At 54.3% G+C, this 17116-nt stretch overlaps 8 protein-coding genes across 8 annotated transcripts; 4 read left to right on the top strand and 4 right to left on the bottom strand.

The window, feature by feature from the left end:
* Window positions 1-1552: 1552 nt before the first annotated feature.
* Window positions 1553-2161, top strand: NCS54_00570300 (Hypothetical protein; the record flags this gene model as incomplete). Its single annotated transcript, XM_053151195.1, has 4 exons — window positions 1553-1705; window positions 1760-1851; window positions 1902-1978; window positions 2037-2161. The coding sequence occupies 4 exons, from the start codon at window positions 1553-1555 to the stop codon at window positions 2159-2161; spliced, it is 447 nt and encodes a 148-aa protein (XP_053007170.1).
* A 130-nt stretch (window positions 2162-2291) lies between these two features.
* On the bottom strand, window positions 2292-2967 carry NCS54_00570200 (Hypothetical protein; the record flags this gene model as incomplete). The annotated part of the gene is made up of 5 exons (XM_053151194.1): window positions 2292-2303; window positions 2351-2461; window positions 2538-2684; window positions 2810-2871; window positions 2925-2967. 5 exons carry the CDS (start codon window positions 2965-2967, stop codon window positions 2292-2294), a joined length of 375 nt encoding a protein of 124 aa, XP_053007169.1.
* Window positions 2968-3185: 218 nt separating this feature from the next.
* Window positions 3186-3766, top strand: NCS54_00570100 (Hypothetical protein; the record flags this gene model as incomplete). The annotated part of the gene is made up of 2 exons (XM_053151193.1): window positions 3186-3569; window positions 3623-3766. Exons 1-2 carry the CDS (start codon window positions 3267-3269, stop codon window positions 3764-3766), a joined length of 447 nt encoding a protein of 148 aa, XP_053007168.1. The 5' UTR covers window positions 3186-3266.
* Window positions 3767-4017: 251 nt separating this feature from the next.
* On the bottom strand, window positions 4018-4848 carry NCS54_00570000 (C2H2-type domain-containing protein; the record flags this gene model as incomplete). Its single annotated transcript, XM_053151192.1, has 2 exons — window positions 4018-4449; window positions 4513-4848. The coding sequence occupies 2 exons, from the start codon at window positions 4846-4848 to the stop codon at window positions 4018-4020; spliced, it is 768 nt and encodes a 255-aa protein (XP_053007167.1).
* A 1500-nt stretch (window positions 4849-6348) lies between these two features.
* NCS54_00569900 (Hypothetical protein) lies at window positions 6349-9471 on the top strand (the record flags this gene model as incomplete). The annotated part of the gene is made up of 4 exons (XM_053151191.1): window positions 6349-6422; window positions 6535-6648; window positions 6709-7688; window positions 7739-9471. The coding sequence occupies 4 exons, from the start codon at window positions 6349-6351 to the stop codon at window positions 9469-9471; spliced, it is 2901 nt and encodes a 966-aa protein (XP_053007166.1).
* A 665-nt stretch (window positions 9472-10136) lies between these two features.
* Window positions 10137-11931, bottom strand: NCS54_00569800 (Adenosine kinase; the record flags this gene model as incomplete). Its single annotated transcript, XM_053151190.1, has 4 exons — window positions 10137-10173; window positions 10344-10839; window positions 10895-11353; window positions 11469-11931. The coding sequence occupies 4 exons, from the start codon at window positions 11929-11931 to the stop codon at window positions 10137-10139; spliced, it is 1455 nt and encodes a 484-aa protein (XP_053007165.1).
* Window positions 11932-12254: 323 nt separating this feature from the next.
* On the bottom strand, window positions 12255-13293 carry NCS54_00569700 (60S ribosomal protein L2; the record flags this gene model as incomplete). The annotated part of the gene is made up of 5 exons (XM_053151189.1): window positions 12255-12380; window positions 12436-12533; window positions 12590-12973; window positions 13075-13182; window positions 13245-13293. The coding sequence occupies 5 exons, from the start codon at window positions 13291-13293 to the stop codon at window positions 12255-12257; spliced, it is 765 nt and encodes a 254-aa protein (XP_053007164.1).
* A 1618-nt stretch (window positions 13294-14911) lies between these two features.
* Window positions 14912-17105, top strand: NCS54_00569600 (WHIM1 domain-containing protein; the record flags this gene model as incomplete). The annotated part of the gene is made up of 5 exons (XM_053151188.1): window positions 14912-15208; window positions 15332-15501; window positions 15557-15686; window positions 15741-16112; window positions 16179-17105. Exons 1-5 carry the CDS (start codon window positions 14966-14968, stop codon window positions 17103-17105), a joined length of 1842 nt encoding a protein of 613 aa, XP_053007163.1. The 5' UTR covers window positions 14912-14965.
* Window positions 17106-17116: the final 11 nt, after the last annotated feature.

Raw genomic sequence — 17116 nt, 5'->3', positions numbered from 1 at the left:
AGCCGTTGCATTGAATCGATATCCAGCTGATCCCGGCGAGGTTTGTGGTTGTGATACACAGTCGCCGGTCATGTTATGTTGGTTGATAAACTGGTTGCGGTTTGTCGTCACAGGAGGTCAGAGTTTGGCTCGGCTTTTCCTTGTCCGGGCAGTCAGTCTATCGGCCGCAACTCTTGCCGTTTTGTGCACATTGCTCTGTTGGCTCATCTGAAGGCCCCTCCATGACGCCCGAGACATGAGGGGCATCCTTGTCTATATGCCAAATCTTCAAGCTTTGCCTCGTGGATGACTTGGAATATCCTAGGAGGATATGGTGACATTCCAAGGCATGAACCATGGTCGGCATCACCGGACCTCTCAGTCATTTTCCCCAGGGGCAGATTCTATGCGGGAGAGTGATATTAACTTGAGACGACTGCCACTATCTGGGGCAATATCTGCTTCACGGTATTGGATGAGCCACGTTATCGTCCGTTGCGTGTAGCTGACCACTTCATCATGCACCCTTCCATTCAGACTGTCTCTCACGCTAGCTTGGTCGTCTTGCGCAGAGCTGTGCAACAAGACGTGCGTGTCTTGGGTTCTTGGGTGAACTATATTTGGCAGATGCGCTGCGCCAACAATCCCACAGCTGTCGTACCATGAGTGACAAGCCCTTTCTAATCAAATAAATGAATTGACCCTATATTGATATCATGAGCTTCGGGCCAAGAGCAGCGAAAACCGGGAACCACCCTGCATTGCGGGCACTCGTGAGGACTATGATATGCACGTTTGTCGGCACTGCCGGAAAACACATCGGCTTCTTGACCTGTTGGTTTACCATTGGCACACAGGACCGGCAGCCAAAATCATGGCATTCATGGCATTGACAAATTGTCACGCATGTTTCCTATTGTATCACTCGTCGAACAAGACAAGTTCTGACGCCGGCGGGGCCGGACGAGGCATCCACGCTGTGCTTGGTAGTCAAAGGTATGAACGAAATTTAAATAGACATGTATTTGCTTCTTAAAATTTGCTAATAAGCAAGGGCAGGAGTTGGCATTCATGTTTGCTCAACAGGTACCGACTCAAGTAGTTTGCCATCCATGTATGTATACACACGGACGAAGACGATGATGATCAAAGTCACCAGAGAAAGTTTCTCCAAAAATTCAAAAGAAAGAGGGGGGATTTCGGAAGACATAGTGACTTTCTTTAGATATAGACTTGAAATATCATCTATCTGAATGATAACAGACCTATGCTTTGGTGGAATAGGTTGTCCGGTTGCCTCTGATAGCCCTTCCATGCCCGCCACGCTCAGCCACTCAGCCCTGTAGTTAGAGCGGAAGCGCCACAGCACAGCCTCATCAACTACGATTGGACCCCCCTGCCCACTGGTCAGCCTTTTCGGGCCCCGCCAAAATTTTCCTTCAGTGGCATTGCGATTGAAGGCTCCGACCTCTGATACTCCAGTGGAAAGAAAAAAAAAGTCAACCTCGCAACAAGACTCTACAAGAGAACCACCCTATTTTACGCTTTACTTAAATTATTTCCATACATCAAAATGCCTGCTCGTACCAAGAAGGAAGAACAGCCTCATGCTGAGGACACCAATATGGAGGATGCCCCAGCCTCTGCGCAGCCTAGTGAGGACGTGGAGGAGGAGGAGGAGGAAGAAGAAGAGGAAGAGGAGGTTGAGCCCCAGCGAGTGAGAATTGTAAGCTTTTTCAAGTTATTCCCCATTCATGGGTTTTACTGACAAGCCACTTAGCTGCCTGGTTCAACAGACACTGCCGCCTCTTTTGAATTCATTGACGAGGGCCACACTCTTGGAAACGCTCTGAGATATATTGTCATGAAGAAGTATGTATTCCCAGAAGCGTCGCTTTGTGCTTGTAACTGACATGTCTCAGCCCTGATGTCGAGTTCTGTGCCTACTCAATCCCTCACCCCTCAGAGCCCAAGATGAACATCCGCATCCAGACCTACAGTACGTTCATATAGTATCTAGTTACAATGCCCATTCACCATACTAACCATTCCACTAGGTGGTACGGCGGTGGATGCTCTCAAGAAGGGATTGGCTGATCTTCAGGATGTCTGCGACGTTGTTGCGGACGAGTTCTGGACCAAGAGGCAGGCCTACAATGCCGAGCAAGGAATTGACCGGTAAACCTGGAACGGACATTGCAGGGGTTTTTAAAAAAAGGCAATTGCATTCACATGGAGCACGATGGACATAGAGGCGTTTTGATGAATTCCTTCTAATAAGTTATATACACGAGCAATCACTGCCGTTAACTTTAGTTGCGACCCTGTGTCTTTGTTAGCTACGTTTCAGTATAGGGTGAACGATGCTCACCTCCAGGAAACCAGTCATGAAGCTCGACGGTAGTCTCTTGTCGCCTCGGAAGTTCTCCTCCTTGAAGTAGGACATGACGTGGTTGGTCTGCTTCCAGAAGTTCATGGTCTCCTGCAATCGTGGGGTTAGCAAAGGCAACCCCTCTCATCATCCCCAACCCGCTCCTGGCCGTAGGGATCGTCCGCACCTGGTACTCGGCGTGAGACTTGAACAGGAGAACATCCACGACGGACAGCTTGTTCGCAAATCGGTGTCGCTCAAACTCTTGTCGCATTCGGGTTCGGATCGTAGAGACGGGCATGGGCATGTTGTACATGGTCTGGACCTCGGGGGCCTAGTTCTCGCTGGTTAGTCGGATCTGTGAACGAAGACTCGATCCTCTGGCTTCAATGGGCCTCCAAGTAAGGGTTATAGCCTTCCCACAGCCGTAAGCGCCATGTCGGGGTTCGTCAAACGTACAGCTCGGAGCCATTCTCGGTAGGAAGAGAGGACTCGACGCTTCGCGTCCGCCCAATTGGCAGCTATCGAGGGTATCAGCAAGGTCAGAAATGTAGCCGGTAGCAAGTCGTCTCACACTGCGCCGTCTTCTTGGCAAATTGGGTCGGCGTAATGGCCATGGTGGGCAATCAATGCTCTCGGACGGGAAACCACTCTGCTCTGACGTTCCCAGATTCCCGAAGCCGAGATGCACGAGAGGTAGCGCCCGGAACGAGATCACGTGGTGTGGGCGCCACACGCTAGTACACAGCCACAAGGGGAATCTCCCACTTACAAAGCCGCCTTTCGTCAGCGACGCCACCTTTAACTTTGCCAGAGGCAACCTGCGATTTCGGGGTTTCTCCAACGCGCGCGCGCAAGCAAAACAACGACGAAGGCCAGACAACAGCAACAAACACAACCACCGCAACCACCCATCATGCCCGCGATCCGACACTCGTCCAAGAGAAAGCCTCCGCCGGAGGGCTTTGAGGATATCGAAAGCGATCTGCTTGTGTTTGCAAACAAGATGAAGGATGCGCAGAACAAACCCCCGCCAGCAGGACCCAGGCATCAGGCCCAGTGGGAAATCTTCCAGATCTCGCATCAGCGCAGCCGATACGTCTACGAGTTATACTACGAGAAGGAGGCGATTAGCAAGAAGTTGTACGACTTCCTCCTAAAGAACGGCTACGCGGACGCCATGTTGATCGCAAAGTGGAAGAAGCAAGGCTATGAGAAGGTCAGTTCATTATGCTTTCCACTATTTGATGTTTCGTTGCTAACTCTACCTAGCTCTGCTGTTTGCGCTGTATCCAGACAAAGGAGACAAACTTTAACAGCACTTGTATCTGCCGAGTCCCACGAGCGGAGATGAAGGAGGACCAGGACATCCAGTGCGTCAGCTGTGGCTGCAGAGGTTGCGCATCGAGCGACTAGACATGGCAAGCTCGAGTTGTTGTTTTTTAACGCCGGACGGGCATGGGAAACTGAGGCTAAAAACGAAACCAAAAGAGACGGCGTTTGGCGCAACAGGGAAGTTATCAGATCATGGGTCTACGAACTGACTGGTGGAAAGCGAGGGAGGTCGACATGATGAGGTAGAAATCCTTTTATTTGGCCATTTCATATCTTCATAACATGGTGCTGATTCTACTACACAGCTTGGACACCCCATACCCATCCATATCCTATCTCTTGGAGAAGCCTGCCCTCCCGCGTCCGAACCGGATGCTTGGGGGGACAAAGCTCAGCGACGACATGGCGCCCGCAAGATCCGCCATCTCCGTGTCTGGGGACTTGTCGCTGTCCGGCTTCTTCTCCTCCTTCTGTGCCTTTGGTGACTTTGGTGTCTTTGGTGACTTGGGTTCCTGCTGTGAATTTGCGCCCTCGGCCTCGAGAAGACTTGCGCGGCGCCGAGAGCCCTTTGTGACTTGCGAGTTGGTTGAAGATCGGCGGCGGTGGTGACTGCCGTCGTTTAAGAGGGACCTCCTACCGTCGATGCCATCTCTTGTAACGGCGAAGAAGAAGTTCTTTGGGTACATGTGCTTGTCGATGAGGTGCATCCGTCGCTTCTGGTGTGTCATGCACTTGCGCTCACATCCTTCCACGAAGCAGGAGTACTATTCCGTGTTAGTCAAGTCAGTTCCTCATCTGATGTAGAAGGGCCATGAGCTAGAACTTACAGTATGCTCCCCCTTTTCCCGCTTGACAGTCACCAACGGGTCATGACATTCTTCAATGTGGACGTTGAGCAAATGCTCGCTGGGAAAGTTCTTGCGGCACTCGAGGCATCGATTTGTGTGAGACTTGTTGTAGTGAACCTCGTACTCGTCGTAGGTCTTGAAAGCCAAGGGCTCTCTGTGCGGTGGCAAGTTGCATCTCATGGCGAATGAGTCGAGCTCGTCGTCGATGGCAGAGTCGAGCTGGGTGACCTTGAAAACCGGGCGGATGGTGGGCTGGGTACCTGCAGTTTCGGAGTCCGAATCTAGCTCTTCTTGGAGCTCTCGTGAGCGCTTCATCTTTTTGTGTGTGGTGAGCTTGATTGGGGCGGTAGAATTTACGTTTTTTTGAAGCAAACCAGAGACTTGCGAAGCGGTGAGTGCAGGGTAGTGAGTGTGTTTGTCGAGCCTGAGAGGATGTTGTGCCGTTGCTGGTTGCTTGTGGGAGGCGAAGCAATGTTGGACAGTTTGGTGTGTGTAATCCGGTGTTATTTACTGGTGAGAAGGTCAAGCAAAAGGTTGTACAACTGTGAGGTTGAGGCAAAGACGGGACAATATCCAAGAATTGGATCTCGAGCTTCTGCGTTGGAGTTGCGGGCCGATCAGCAGCTCAGTGAAATATGGCGGGGTTTTCGCTGTGACGGGCGCTAAAGCTCGCTACAGCCTTAACCGATCAAACGTCCAACGATAGGCTCATGTGAAAACCACTGATTCAGGCCGGGCACGAATGGTGAAAAAGCTGGTTGTATGACAGAAATGAACATTATGCACCATGGATGTTTAATGCAATTTTGCATTTCAAAAACACGATATTAAACGTTGACGTGGTTGTCAATTGGTCACGCACGTAACATTTTCTTCAGCTGCCTGATGAACTGGTGAGGGGCACAAGAGACAAGCACGGACCACGGGTGATGAGGCATGAACCGACGTTTAAAAGTTGACGAAGAGAGATGCATGTAATTTGACAGTGTTGTGATTGAAGCAACGTGATTTCTAGAGCCTCAAACATCCCCTTGGCAGTACCAACCATCGGGCAGCCTCAGACACCCACTAGCAACAGTAGCCTTGCAGAAAATGGTAACGGATGATGCGTTGATACTGGGCTCTCAGCGATGATCCAAGGGTCTTGGAAGTGCACATCCGAAGTATTCCCACGGGCACCAAATCAGGACCTTGAGGGGTTCAACCTCAACTAACTCAGGTTCTCGTGTTGACGGGAGGCGGCTCAGGCTCAGGCTCAGACTCGGATCGATCCCTCTTCTTCACTTTATTCTCACATTTATTTTCTCCGCGCGCGCCCAACCCAACTCAACCCACTCACTCACTCAGCAGCGCCTTTTGTTTTTGTGGCGCAAACAACGCAGCCTGCAGCAGCTCAACTATATTTCCCATTTTCGTGTTATTTTCCTTTTCCATTTCCCATTTCATATCCCCATTCTCGCTCGCTCCCGTCGCTGCACCCGCCCGCCGGCTTCTTCGTCTCCGCCAATGTGTGTCTCCTCGGCCGACGCTTCGATTTTCGCGAGCCGCCGAGTCTGCTCCCCCCCAACACAGACCCAACATCCCGAACTGCGATCGAGTTATGGACCGACGACCTCTCCATGATCCCGCTCCAAGAAAGAATGATCGAGAATCCTTTTAGTTCGATACCAACTCTCTAAAATTGTCCCCCGCGACATCCTTCCTCCCCCGTCCCGTCCCGCCCTCGCCGACGAGACCTCTCGCCTTAGTACTCCGCGCTCGCCAAGTTTCCCTGCCGACCTCGCCGATCGCCGAAACTCGCCCAACTTTGCGACCATGGAGGCTGCCGCTGCTCAGGCTTCCACGCCCGAGCACGCAGACCTTTCTGCCAAGGCGAGACACACGTGGCGGTACGTGTGAATGCCCTCTTCCCTCCCTGCTGTTGCTCGAGCTCTGTTTCGACAGTGCCCCGCCAGCTTCGCGGACCCCCATTACCAGTCACTGACCTCACCACCATTCCAGCACGGCGCTCAAGCTGCGAAAGCTCCTCACCAAGCAGCTCGAGAAGCTCCCCAAAGATAATAACGCTGGCGTCGACATCGCCCAGTTCGAGGCGATAGATTCGCAGCTGGAAAAGTGAGGATAATGGCTCGCAGTCTGCTGCGCCCCTGATGCTGATGGCTGCCCTCAACATAGATTCCGTCTTGCCTGCGTGCAAACCATCTACCTCGACTTTGAGTATGCTGTCGCCGAGCGCACCGACCACGCAATGTGGACGGTGCACACCAGCATCAATAACGAATACCGACGAACCCTGGGCCGCCTGAGACACCTGGCGCAGCACTCGGACAAGCACAGGGCTGATAAGACGGCTTCCGAGAAGCGCAATGGCGAAAAGTCCAAGGGAGACAAGCAGAGCACCCCGAAGCAGCAGAAGAATGACAGGCGCAATGTGGAGAAGCGGAAGCTTGGAGAAAAGTACACGCACTTTCTGCACGTTGCCCAGGAATTCTACAAGGGATATGTCCAGCGCCTCTCGGCGCGCTACGATATTGTCGAGCTGAAGCGCATTGCTCAGGGGATCGAAGTCGACGGCTCTCCCAGCAGCGATGTCATCAGCCCGGTCCCAAGCCAGATCTACCCCCTGGTGTTGAATTCTTGTCACTATACTCTTATATGCCTCGGCGACTTGGCTCGTTACTACGTTCAGTCCGGTCTGAGAAAGTCGAGCTACAGAACCGCATTGGCCTACTACAGCCTTGCCTACGACCTCAAGTCCGATTCGGGCTTCCCCTTCCACCAGATGGGCATTATCAGCCTGGAGGAGGGCAAGGACCTCGACGTCGTCTACTACTTTTACCGGAGCATCGCGACGGCCGACCCTCACCCCAATGCGAGACAGAACCTCGAGTCCAAGTTCAAGACCATTTTGCAACCGGATAAGAACCCGTCCAAGAAGCAAACACGCGGGCCGAGCGATGCCTTTGTCACCTGGTTCACCAAGCTCCACGCCTCGTACTATCGGGACGAAGTCATGTCACACAGCTCCGAGCTCGAGAGAGAGGTCTTGCACCGTCTTGACATGGCCTCTAAGAGCGCTAGCCACACCCAGGTCCTGTTCAAGATGGCCTTGATCAACATGTCAAGCTACTACGTCGCCACGCAAAAGTTTACCGGTTTGTTTTGCACGTCCAGACCTTTTCAAGCACCTCCTAACGCAGCATAGAGTCTCAAACCCCTGCGACATCGCGCTTTTGCCAGCATACTTTGCGCCTGAACTCTCAGTTTATCCTGGCCTTTTGTGCTGCACTGGAATCTGAGCTTACTGAAATTGTTAGTCGCGAAAGTCACGAATCCGAGGACCCGGCTACCGCAAAGTCGTCTCCCACTATCACTTCGCTCCTCCCACTGCTCCGCATCTACGGCATGTGGCTCGCCGCTCGCCGTCACGAGATCTTTGCTGCTGGTGAAGCGCTGGGTGCAGTTCTGCCGGATATGGTCAAAGCCCTCTCCAAGGTCTTCTCTCTCTTGTGCAACGACACATACACCCAGGAGAACCTGGCTTCGTGCCCTTACCTGCTGGCCGAGGATGTCGACACCCAGGGATTGCTTCCCCTTTCCAAGGAACAGGTTCCTCTGGCTTGCCGGTCTTACTTTAACGAGAATGGTACCCTGAAACCACGACTGCCGTCTCAAGAGAGCCGGCTTGATCCCTTCCAAGAGATGCTGGCCAGAATCCTGGACATCCTTCGCTGCGCCTATTTCCTGGCTGAAGACAACTCCTGCCCTCTCACATATCGTGTCTCTGAACGGGGTCTGGTCTTTGAATATCAAGACGTCCCTGTTGTGAACAACGCCCCCACTATCAGCAATGTCCCCGTTATGAACAATGCTCCTGAGCCAATGTCAATCGTCAATTCTCCTGTGCGCGAACTCAAGGTCAACACTAAGAACCCCGGCCGGCAGCGCACCGCATCTGATAATCGACAGCCTGACAATCGACAAACCGAAAATCGACCTCCGGCTAACGATGACGCGAGAAAGGCATCCCTCGCTTCTCCCCAACCCACTGCTCAACCCCAGCCTCAACCCCAGGCTCAGCCTCGAGCACCCTCCCCCGCCCAAAGTGAAAACACTTTTATCCTCGGCATGCTCACCCCGTTCCTGAAGCCCCCGATCTCGGATGCTACCCAGTTATCTCACCGGTCTAGCGATGAGACTTCCTATGGAATGCATAGTGCGACGGCGAATGAGGTCTTTGGGATGATCCAGCAGCCTGAGCCTAGCCCAACCGGCTCGATCACCTCTGGCAAGCTGAAGCCCCTCCCATGGGATTGGGTATATACGCCCACCCCTCATAAGGCGACTGGTCCTTCCGCTATTGCTTGCAAAGACGTCTTTGACGCCCCTGTCAGTCCCAACTTTTCGTCCCGAGACCTGCCCCGAGCGACTGTCAGTACTCTGGAGGATCCATTTGCGAGCACTTCGCCTCAGCAACTCCCGACGAACCTGACCCCTCGGGTGGCCAGCGGTATGATGGGAAGCCCTCGCCGCGTTTCAGCTGCAGATGAAGCCGCTCACCGCAACAGCCTGCTTCAATCCTTTGTGAGCACCAGTGCTCCCCGAACGTCTACGTTCAGCCAGTGGGGTCAGAACTCGTCTCGCATTCCCAAGGAGACTGTCCCATCGTCCTACGGCCACCACCAGGGCTTCAACGGCTATCCCATGTCCTCCGCGTCTGCCTTCTCCCACCCTAGCAGCCTGTACCAGGGAACCCCAGCTAACGGAGCCGTCTATGGCATGCCTTCTGGAGGCTACGTGGACATGAGCCAGTATAATCGCACTCAGACCCAGGAGTCGATGACTGTCCCGTCCGCCGCCCGGCGTTTCCAGATGGATGAGACGGCTCTGAACTACGACGCCGCTATTCTCCAGGCTGCTTTTCACGACAACAAGTAGGCGGCCGAGGGTTTCTCTCTGAACCTTTTCTACTTTCACATCAACCAATCTGACAATTGGAGACGGCCAACTGCTGAGTCTGTTAGCAGCCATGGCGCTTTCGTGCTGCCCAGTTCCTGGCTAGGCCATTCGGGACTACTACGATGAGTCGAGCTGAACAATAGCAAACAGCCATGTGCTAGCTAAGGCACCCATTCTTGGAGTCCTCGCGGTTTTGACGACGATATCAACGTATCGATCGATACACTCGATCATTCAGCTGATGCAACATACACTCATCTACGGGATCTGGATCTGCTGTCTTGCCGACACACCAGATCTCTGCACAACATCTGATCTCGAGTTACTGCGACACAACAGCCCGGGGTGGTTATACACAAACCTTGCGTGCTGGTCTACACGCCAATCAGGCACGGGCGATTCTTTTGGTTTCTCAGGCAAGAAGTCACTCATTTTTATATTCACTCAGAAAAATATGCTTGCCAAATACTCGATATCGTGGAGGATACCGTGCCGCTGTGCGCTTGGGAGCTCCCCCCAATCAGGGTATTCTCTCTCCCATTGGATGCAAACGCCGTTGTTGAAACCGTTTCCCTTTTCCCTCTCAACGCCAAACCACATTCAGTCCCTTGATGAAGGATACGCAAGATGAGTTGTTTATGGGTTTAAGCACCCTGGTAGGTCTGCTTGGGGAAGGGGTATCTGCGGGAGACGGTTAGCCGAGACTTTTCTGAGATGATTTCGGGGACTGGTGCCCTTGTGGAGGAGCCATCGTGATGGTGGCTGTAGGGGAAGATAGGTAGAAGAAATGAAGTTGCAATCAATGTCTTGCGAGGTAGTAGAATCAATCGTGCTCATGGGGGTGAACTTACGAAGGTCCAAGCTCCTGGATGCTGAGACGGGCGAGCCACTGGCCGAGGTCGATGCTGGTCTCAAGGGGCTTGCCCTCGAGGATACCGGCAAGGAGACCACCGGCAAAGGCGTCACCGGCACCGTTGGTGTCGTTGATCTTCTCGGGCTCGATGGCGTGGACGGGGAACTCCTTGATACCCTCCTCACCCTGGATGGCAACAAGGGTAGGGTCAGTGCCCTGAGTGACAATGGCAACTCGCTTTCGCTTGGTGTTCTCCTTGGGGAGGTTGGCAAGGTGCTTGACGACGTCCTTGGGCTCCTTGCTGGGCAGGCCGTGGGACTCGGCGTAAGCAGCGGCCTCGGTCTCGTTACCGATGATGTAGTCCCAGTAGGGGGCGCTGGCATCAACAACCTCCTTGAAGAACTGGGGGATGAAGGGTGCGGAGAGGGAGAGGACAAAGATCTTGTTGTGCTCAGCAGCCTGCTTGGCAAGCTCCATGATGGCGGGGGGGCAGACTGGTTTATATTAGCGCAATTGGACGTGAGCTAAGCTGTTGGAGCTCTCTCTCACCAGTGAAGTGGAAGCCACCGACGTAGTACACCTCGGCGTTCTCGACGAGCTTCCAGATCTCGGGCTGCTTCAGGTGGTCCAGGTCGTAGTGGTTGGCAGCACCGAGGTCGGTGCACAGGCTTCGGTTGTGGCCAGTGATGATGGCACCGCAGCGGCCAGTCTTCTCCTTGGGGTCGACGCGGTACTCGACACGGAGGCCAGCGGCCTTGACGGCGTCGTGGAGGATGGCAGAGTACTTGTCGTCGCCGGCACCGCCGATGTAGACGACGCTGTTGGGAGGGAGGATGTACTGGGCACCTCGGGCGCTGTTCTGGGCAGCGCCGCCAGCGATGAGCTTGGCATCATAGTTGTTCAGGAGGTCCTCGTAGAGAGGGATGTGCTTCTCCTCGGCGAGGATGGCATCGTTGGCCTTGAGGCCGTACTTGTCGAGCAGGGCCTGGTCACCGACGGCCTGGATGTCTGCGGGGGAGGGACAAAAAGGTAACCGTCAGCACGCAATCCAAGACTGGACATGTCGGTGTAAGGGGAGTAAGATTCAATCATTGAGGGGTATTCAAGCTTCGAGACGACTCACCGAGGAGAGGGTTCTCCAGGCAGAGGAGGGAAAACTCTTTAACGGGGGCCATGGTGTTCAATTGTCTAGAAAATACAAAAGATGATGGTGTAGATGCAGCTCTCGAAGGGAAGAGTTTGAGACGGATGGAGGGGTTGATGGTCTTGGTGGGGTTCAGGTCCAGTCGACGTGGGGCCAGCGTCGTCGTCGGCGTCCGAGTGGGAGCGACGCCTGAGAGGCTGCGAGCCCACGTGCGACAGACGAGGGAGGGAAGACGGGCTGTGGATGGTCTCGCGAGCATTGTCTCGATTGATGGCAGAAAGCAATTGGTGTTGAGAGTGTCTGTAACGGTGGAGTTAAAAGATAGGAAAGGTAGACAAGCATTCACTTCAATCGAGATCACCATCATACGATCACTTCGGCAAGGACTAGTTGACCCGGCTACCCGCATCATTGCAGCAGGTGACCCTTGGCCATGATCCATCGCGAACCTTGACGAGATGCATCCACAGATTGGCAGGCAGGCAGTGGAGGCACGTGGTTGGCTTTAACTGTAGATTGACAATCGGACATCATTACCGATCAAGCAGGCTCCTCACGACGCAAGCCCATCTCTGGTATTCCTGGTATCTCACTTCTTCGCGCAGCGCACATCGTTCACACAGAAACGGCCTTCAGATTTTTTGCGCCAAATGCCATAGTACTTGCCCTTTGAGCTACCAGCCATCTGCTCTCAGCAGTACCATCAATAGATGCAAGCAAGCCAGTATAACACCATCCCAATGAGACCATGAACCAGCCGCCATCTTACTCCTTCGTCTTCTGGGTACCACGGAGAAGACCCGTCCTCCGGGCAGCGATAAGACCGGCCTTCTGACCCTGGGCGGCGTATCGGGAGATGGTAGAAGCCTTACCAATATGTTGGTGGTTACCCTGTGTCGAGTGTCAGCTCTTCTGTTTTTCGTGAGTCAATCCTGGGGATACGTACACCACCGTGGGGATGGTCGACGGGGTTCATGGCAACACCACGGGTCTTGGGCCAGCTGTTGCGCTTGACAGCGAACTTGTGCTTGGCACGAGAAGCCTCTGTTTCCGATGTTAGCAATCCATTCCCACCAATCTTGCTACCAGGGAAAACGTACTCAGGAGGGGCTTGTCGGTTCGGCCACCACCAGCAACAATACCGATCATTCCTCGGGACTTGGAGTGGACAACCTTCTTGGCACCAGAGGGGAGCTTGATGCGGGTCTTGCCCTCATCGGGGTTGTGGCCGACAATGGTGATGTAGTTGCCGGAGGTGCGGCCGAGAGTACCACGGTCGCCAATCTTCTCCTCGACGTTCGAGACGACGGTACCCTCAGGCATCTCACCGAGGGGAAGGACGTTGCCGACGGTCAGGGCAGCCTTCTTTCCGGCGTAGATGAACTGGCCGGTGTACATGCCCTCGTTGGCGATGAAGGTCTCGGTGACCTGCTTGAATCGGTAGGGGTGGCGGAACACGACCTTGGCGAGGGGAGCACCTCGACCTGCACAAAACAATTCTGGTTAGTCGTCGTTCCTCCATGGCCAATGTGTCTGTGGTTTCCGTCGAAAAATAATTCTTGGGAAAGCTCGTCGGGGAACTTGCCAGCATCGTGAACGATCTCGCGGACGACACCTCGGAGGTAGCCATGGCGCTCGGCGTAGTCGAGGTTGCGGAACTTGGCGGGAGCCTTGTTCAGGCGCGTGTTGGCCGCTTTCCTGGATGTTAGTATTTTCGAAACTTCGATATCGTCGGGAGGCTCGATCGGTACTGACTGAAAATGGATCCACGACCCTTGCGCTGGTTGCGAATGACTCTACCCATGGTGGCTCTTCTTCACGGTAGATGCTGTGAAGCTGTGGGTTAGTATGGAGGATCGAGGGCGAAGAGGTAAGGATGGGAATTTACCTGGCTTGGGCCGCTTGGTGTTTTGTCAAAGAGGGCCGTCGGTGCACTGCGCTCGATAATTTTTTGTGCGCGGAACCTCAATGGGTGGGAAGGAGCCCTGACCACGTGACCTGCACCTCGCGAGCCGATCAGTGAAGAGATGTGGGGCGCGACAGCCGAACAACTCAGGGCCCCAGCTCTTGCAACCTGCAAAAATGACGGGAACCCGGCCAACTCAACCCAGAGATTGTCCGGTACCTTGGCTAACGTGCGCCCTGCGCCGGCGCGACGCGTACCGAGCCAATGTCATCATCTCATCCCCCAACGTCCTCTGGCTGAGATCATCACCACGACGGAACAACACCCCGGCCACTGGAAGGCCACCGCGACGCCTGGCCTACGCGACGTCTCAGCCTGCTACCATGTTGTGAGATTACATGCAATGCAGAAACGTTTGTCAGCTTCATCGCATCTTGACAGTTTCCATCGCGGATATCTCAAGTCTTATGTCATGGAAGGCTGCCTCACGGGATATTTGAATTGTGGCACACTCACCATCAGGTTTGGCTGCATCATCGTGGAGAACCTCTGAAACGCTTCCATGCACGGGAGTGGTTGGGTCCGACCAAGTGGTTGACCCGTTGGATGGTCAAAATGGACAAGAACAATAACATTGTGAGCTGGTGCCCCGTGTTACGATGTTGGGATTCAAGACAAAACCTATGCGTTCTCAGTGGGACGCATCCCTGGTCTGCCTCTGCGGATGCTCAAGATCGCTTGAGACAGCCATTGATGTGTGGCGCGAATTCTGCGCTATCTGAAGGTTAAGGCGGTGAGAAAACTCTTATTTTGTCACTCAGGCTCTGTGTGAGACGTGGTCATCCGCTCTGGGTGGCTCCCCTCGATTTCAGGCTGAGCCTACGGGAATGGACTCCAGGAGCGTTTTTGGACTTGTGCAAGCAGGGAATGGGCGTCGGGGGTGACATAAGTCGGCGGGTTGGTTGGGTGCTGGGGATCGTCCAGGATGCCTGCTCAAGGTCAACGACACAGAACTTGAGTAGCGACCGTCAGGAGAAGGATCAACAAAACAGACTTGCTAGACTCGAATGCACCTAGCGGGCCTTCAATCCCGTCTCAGGTTAAGAGTCATAACATGGGATGGATAGGTTGGGGTGTGATGGCTACGTTCATGGATGATGGCAATCTTCAACTTGGAAGATCTGACGAGGGAATGTGTATGTGTGGATGAGGGCATGCCAGCCTCATGTGCGTCGGGCTCACAGACCTCATGTTGCTGTCATGTCAAGTCGAGTGCCAGGCGAGGAGACATGCCTGCCCAGGCCAGGACCTCAGGGAGTCAGAGACAGACAACAAGGCTCTGGCTGTTTATTGTGTTGCTCAAATAGTTAACTTGGTTTGGTCGACCTATCAGATTTGATAAGGCTTGCGGCTCGTTCGCAACCTGAGGCTAGTGTGTGCTTGTTCCGCGTGAGAGCCCAAGTTACGTCGTTCCTCCTGGGCTGCTTCTTCCCCCCACATCTCCATCCCCATCTCCCATCTCAACCTCAATTCATCCTCACAACAACAACATCGAGCAGCCGCCCGCAAAATGTCGGCCGACGACGATTCCTCGGACCTCTCGTCCTTGTCTTCGCTGTCGCCTGCGCCGTCCGACATCGAGCTGGATGCTCCTGCTGATTTGGAGGCGCCCAAGCCCAAGCCCAAGAAGGGCATCCAGAAATACTTCTCCACGGTTGCGGAGCAGCCACCCAAAGAGCCCACGCCGCCGCCGCGCAAACGATCACCCTCGCCGCCTCACGAATATGTCCTGGCAGACAATCCCGACATTGCTGTATGTGCCCGTATCTCGATTTTTATTCATTTTTCAAAAGGCAATGGTTTGGCGCGTATTGCCACCTTTGCGACGCGACCTGGTCGCGTACTTGACGTCAAGGGCTCTCGCTAACAGCTGCAGTTCATTGTAATGTTCAGAAGCCGCTTCCACGACGCATTTCCCAAATCCCTTGCCCACTTTGGCCCCCAGGAGCTCGAGCGCGATGTTGTCGAAGCCATTCCCGGCGACCGAGTCGAACACTTTCTTTGCGCGTTGCTGGGGTTACTCTTGAATCGCAAGCAGGATGTCAAGTACGGCCACCCCTTTCGCCACGATAAAACAGCATGCTGACAAGCAATTTTCTAGGCCAGGTCACTACGGCCGCGCCCTGGAGGATGCCATTAGCACCCACAAGAACCAATGGGCGCCTGCTTGGGAGGACAAGAACCCCTTGTCTGGCGGCGCAACCTTTACGTCGATGAACCCCACGCAGAGGGTGTGTTACCTCAATTTCTACTTGATCGCGCGACCACTACTGACCATCTCGCAGCTCACATTGTTGCGCACTCTGATCCTTTGGACTCTCTCGTCGTCTGAGACTGTCAAGGGGCTCATCAACCAATCCTACAAGCAGAACCGCCACGAAGATGATGCGAACCAGCCAAGATCGGTCCAGCCATGGGGATCCGATGGCGACAAGCGTCGCTATTTCCTAATTGAGGGACAAGACGACACAGCTTTTCGCATCTACCGAGAAAGCAACCCTGCTGGAACGAAGCGCACATGGTGGAGTGTGGCGGGCACAATTGATGAGCTCAAAGCCCTCGCCGAGAAGCTCGAGACCAAGGACGGCGGCCCGAAAGCCAAGAAGTTGGCTCAGAAGATGATCTCTGCGGTGCCTCGATTCGAAGCTGGTGAAGAGGTCAGTATACACCCATCCAAATGCCAAGTAGGCATGTTTGCGCTTTCTCCCGCTAACATTTGACAGAAACGTAAGCGTCGCGAATACCGCCAGATGCGAAAGGAACAGTTCAAGCGACCTGAGCCCGGCTTCTCACTCTACGAGGGTCGCACTCGGGGCAAGAAGATGAAGTACACATATTCAGACGATGAGGATATCTTCAGCGACTCAACTACTCGACGTTCTGCCCGCAACACAGGCACCCATACTCCAGTCGAAACTGGCCCAGTGACTACCTCGAGTGGTCGGCAGATCAGGGCGCCAACCCGACTGAATCCTGCGACGGGGAGCAGTGCTCCTGGTAGTGTACAGGGAGACACATCGGAAGTCGACAAGGAGAGCTCGGTGGGCCCAACAGGAAGACCTCGACGGTCAGCAGCAGTCAACCATGGGACCAGTGGCTGGGCAGGAACCAGCAACGGCTCTCGGCGCAACACTGCGGATGACTCTGAGAATGAGAGTGAAGCTGAGTTTGGAGACGATGAGGAAGACGTCGACGAGCACGTGCCTGAGGAGTCGGAGGACGAAGACGAGTTTGATGAAGACGAGGCCATGGTTGACGATGATCTGGATGATTCAGGCCGCAGCCTGGTCGTGAAGCTCTCAGTCACGCCACCAAAGCTGCGAAGCGTCCTGGCGCCAAACCTGCATGCTAGCAGCAAGCTCCCGACACCTAGCTCCGAGAGAGGGGGCGATAAGGCTGAGGCTGCTGAGGCGCTTCTAGTCGAGATGGAGGATGCCCCGGCAACTGAGCCCGAAATCAAGAAGGCTGCCGGCAAGGAAGTCGAGCCAGCAGCTCGAGTATCCCCAGCCCCAGACGCCAAGTTTGCAGAGCGTCAGGCCGCGACTCCTGCATCGATCCATGCCACGCCTCTGGCTTTTAGAGGAAGCCCAGAGAAGCCACATGTTCAGCCAGTCCCCCGGCCTCTGGATATTGGCACAAGCCACGAGTAGGGAGTGGCGGT

Source organism: Fusarium falciforme, chromosome 4, assembly GCF_026873545.1.
Source record: "Fusarium falciforme chromosome 4, complete sequence".
NCBI lineage: Eukaryota > Fungi > Ascomycota > Sordariomycetes > Hypocreales > Nectriaceae > Fusarium > Fusarium falciforme.
The sequence above is the reverse complement of the archived record's forward strand: the minus strand, read 5'-3'. Positions and strand labels throughout refer to the sequence as shown.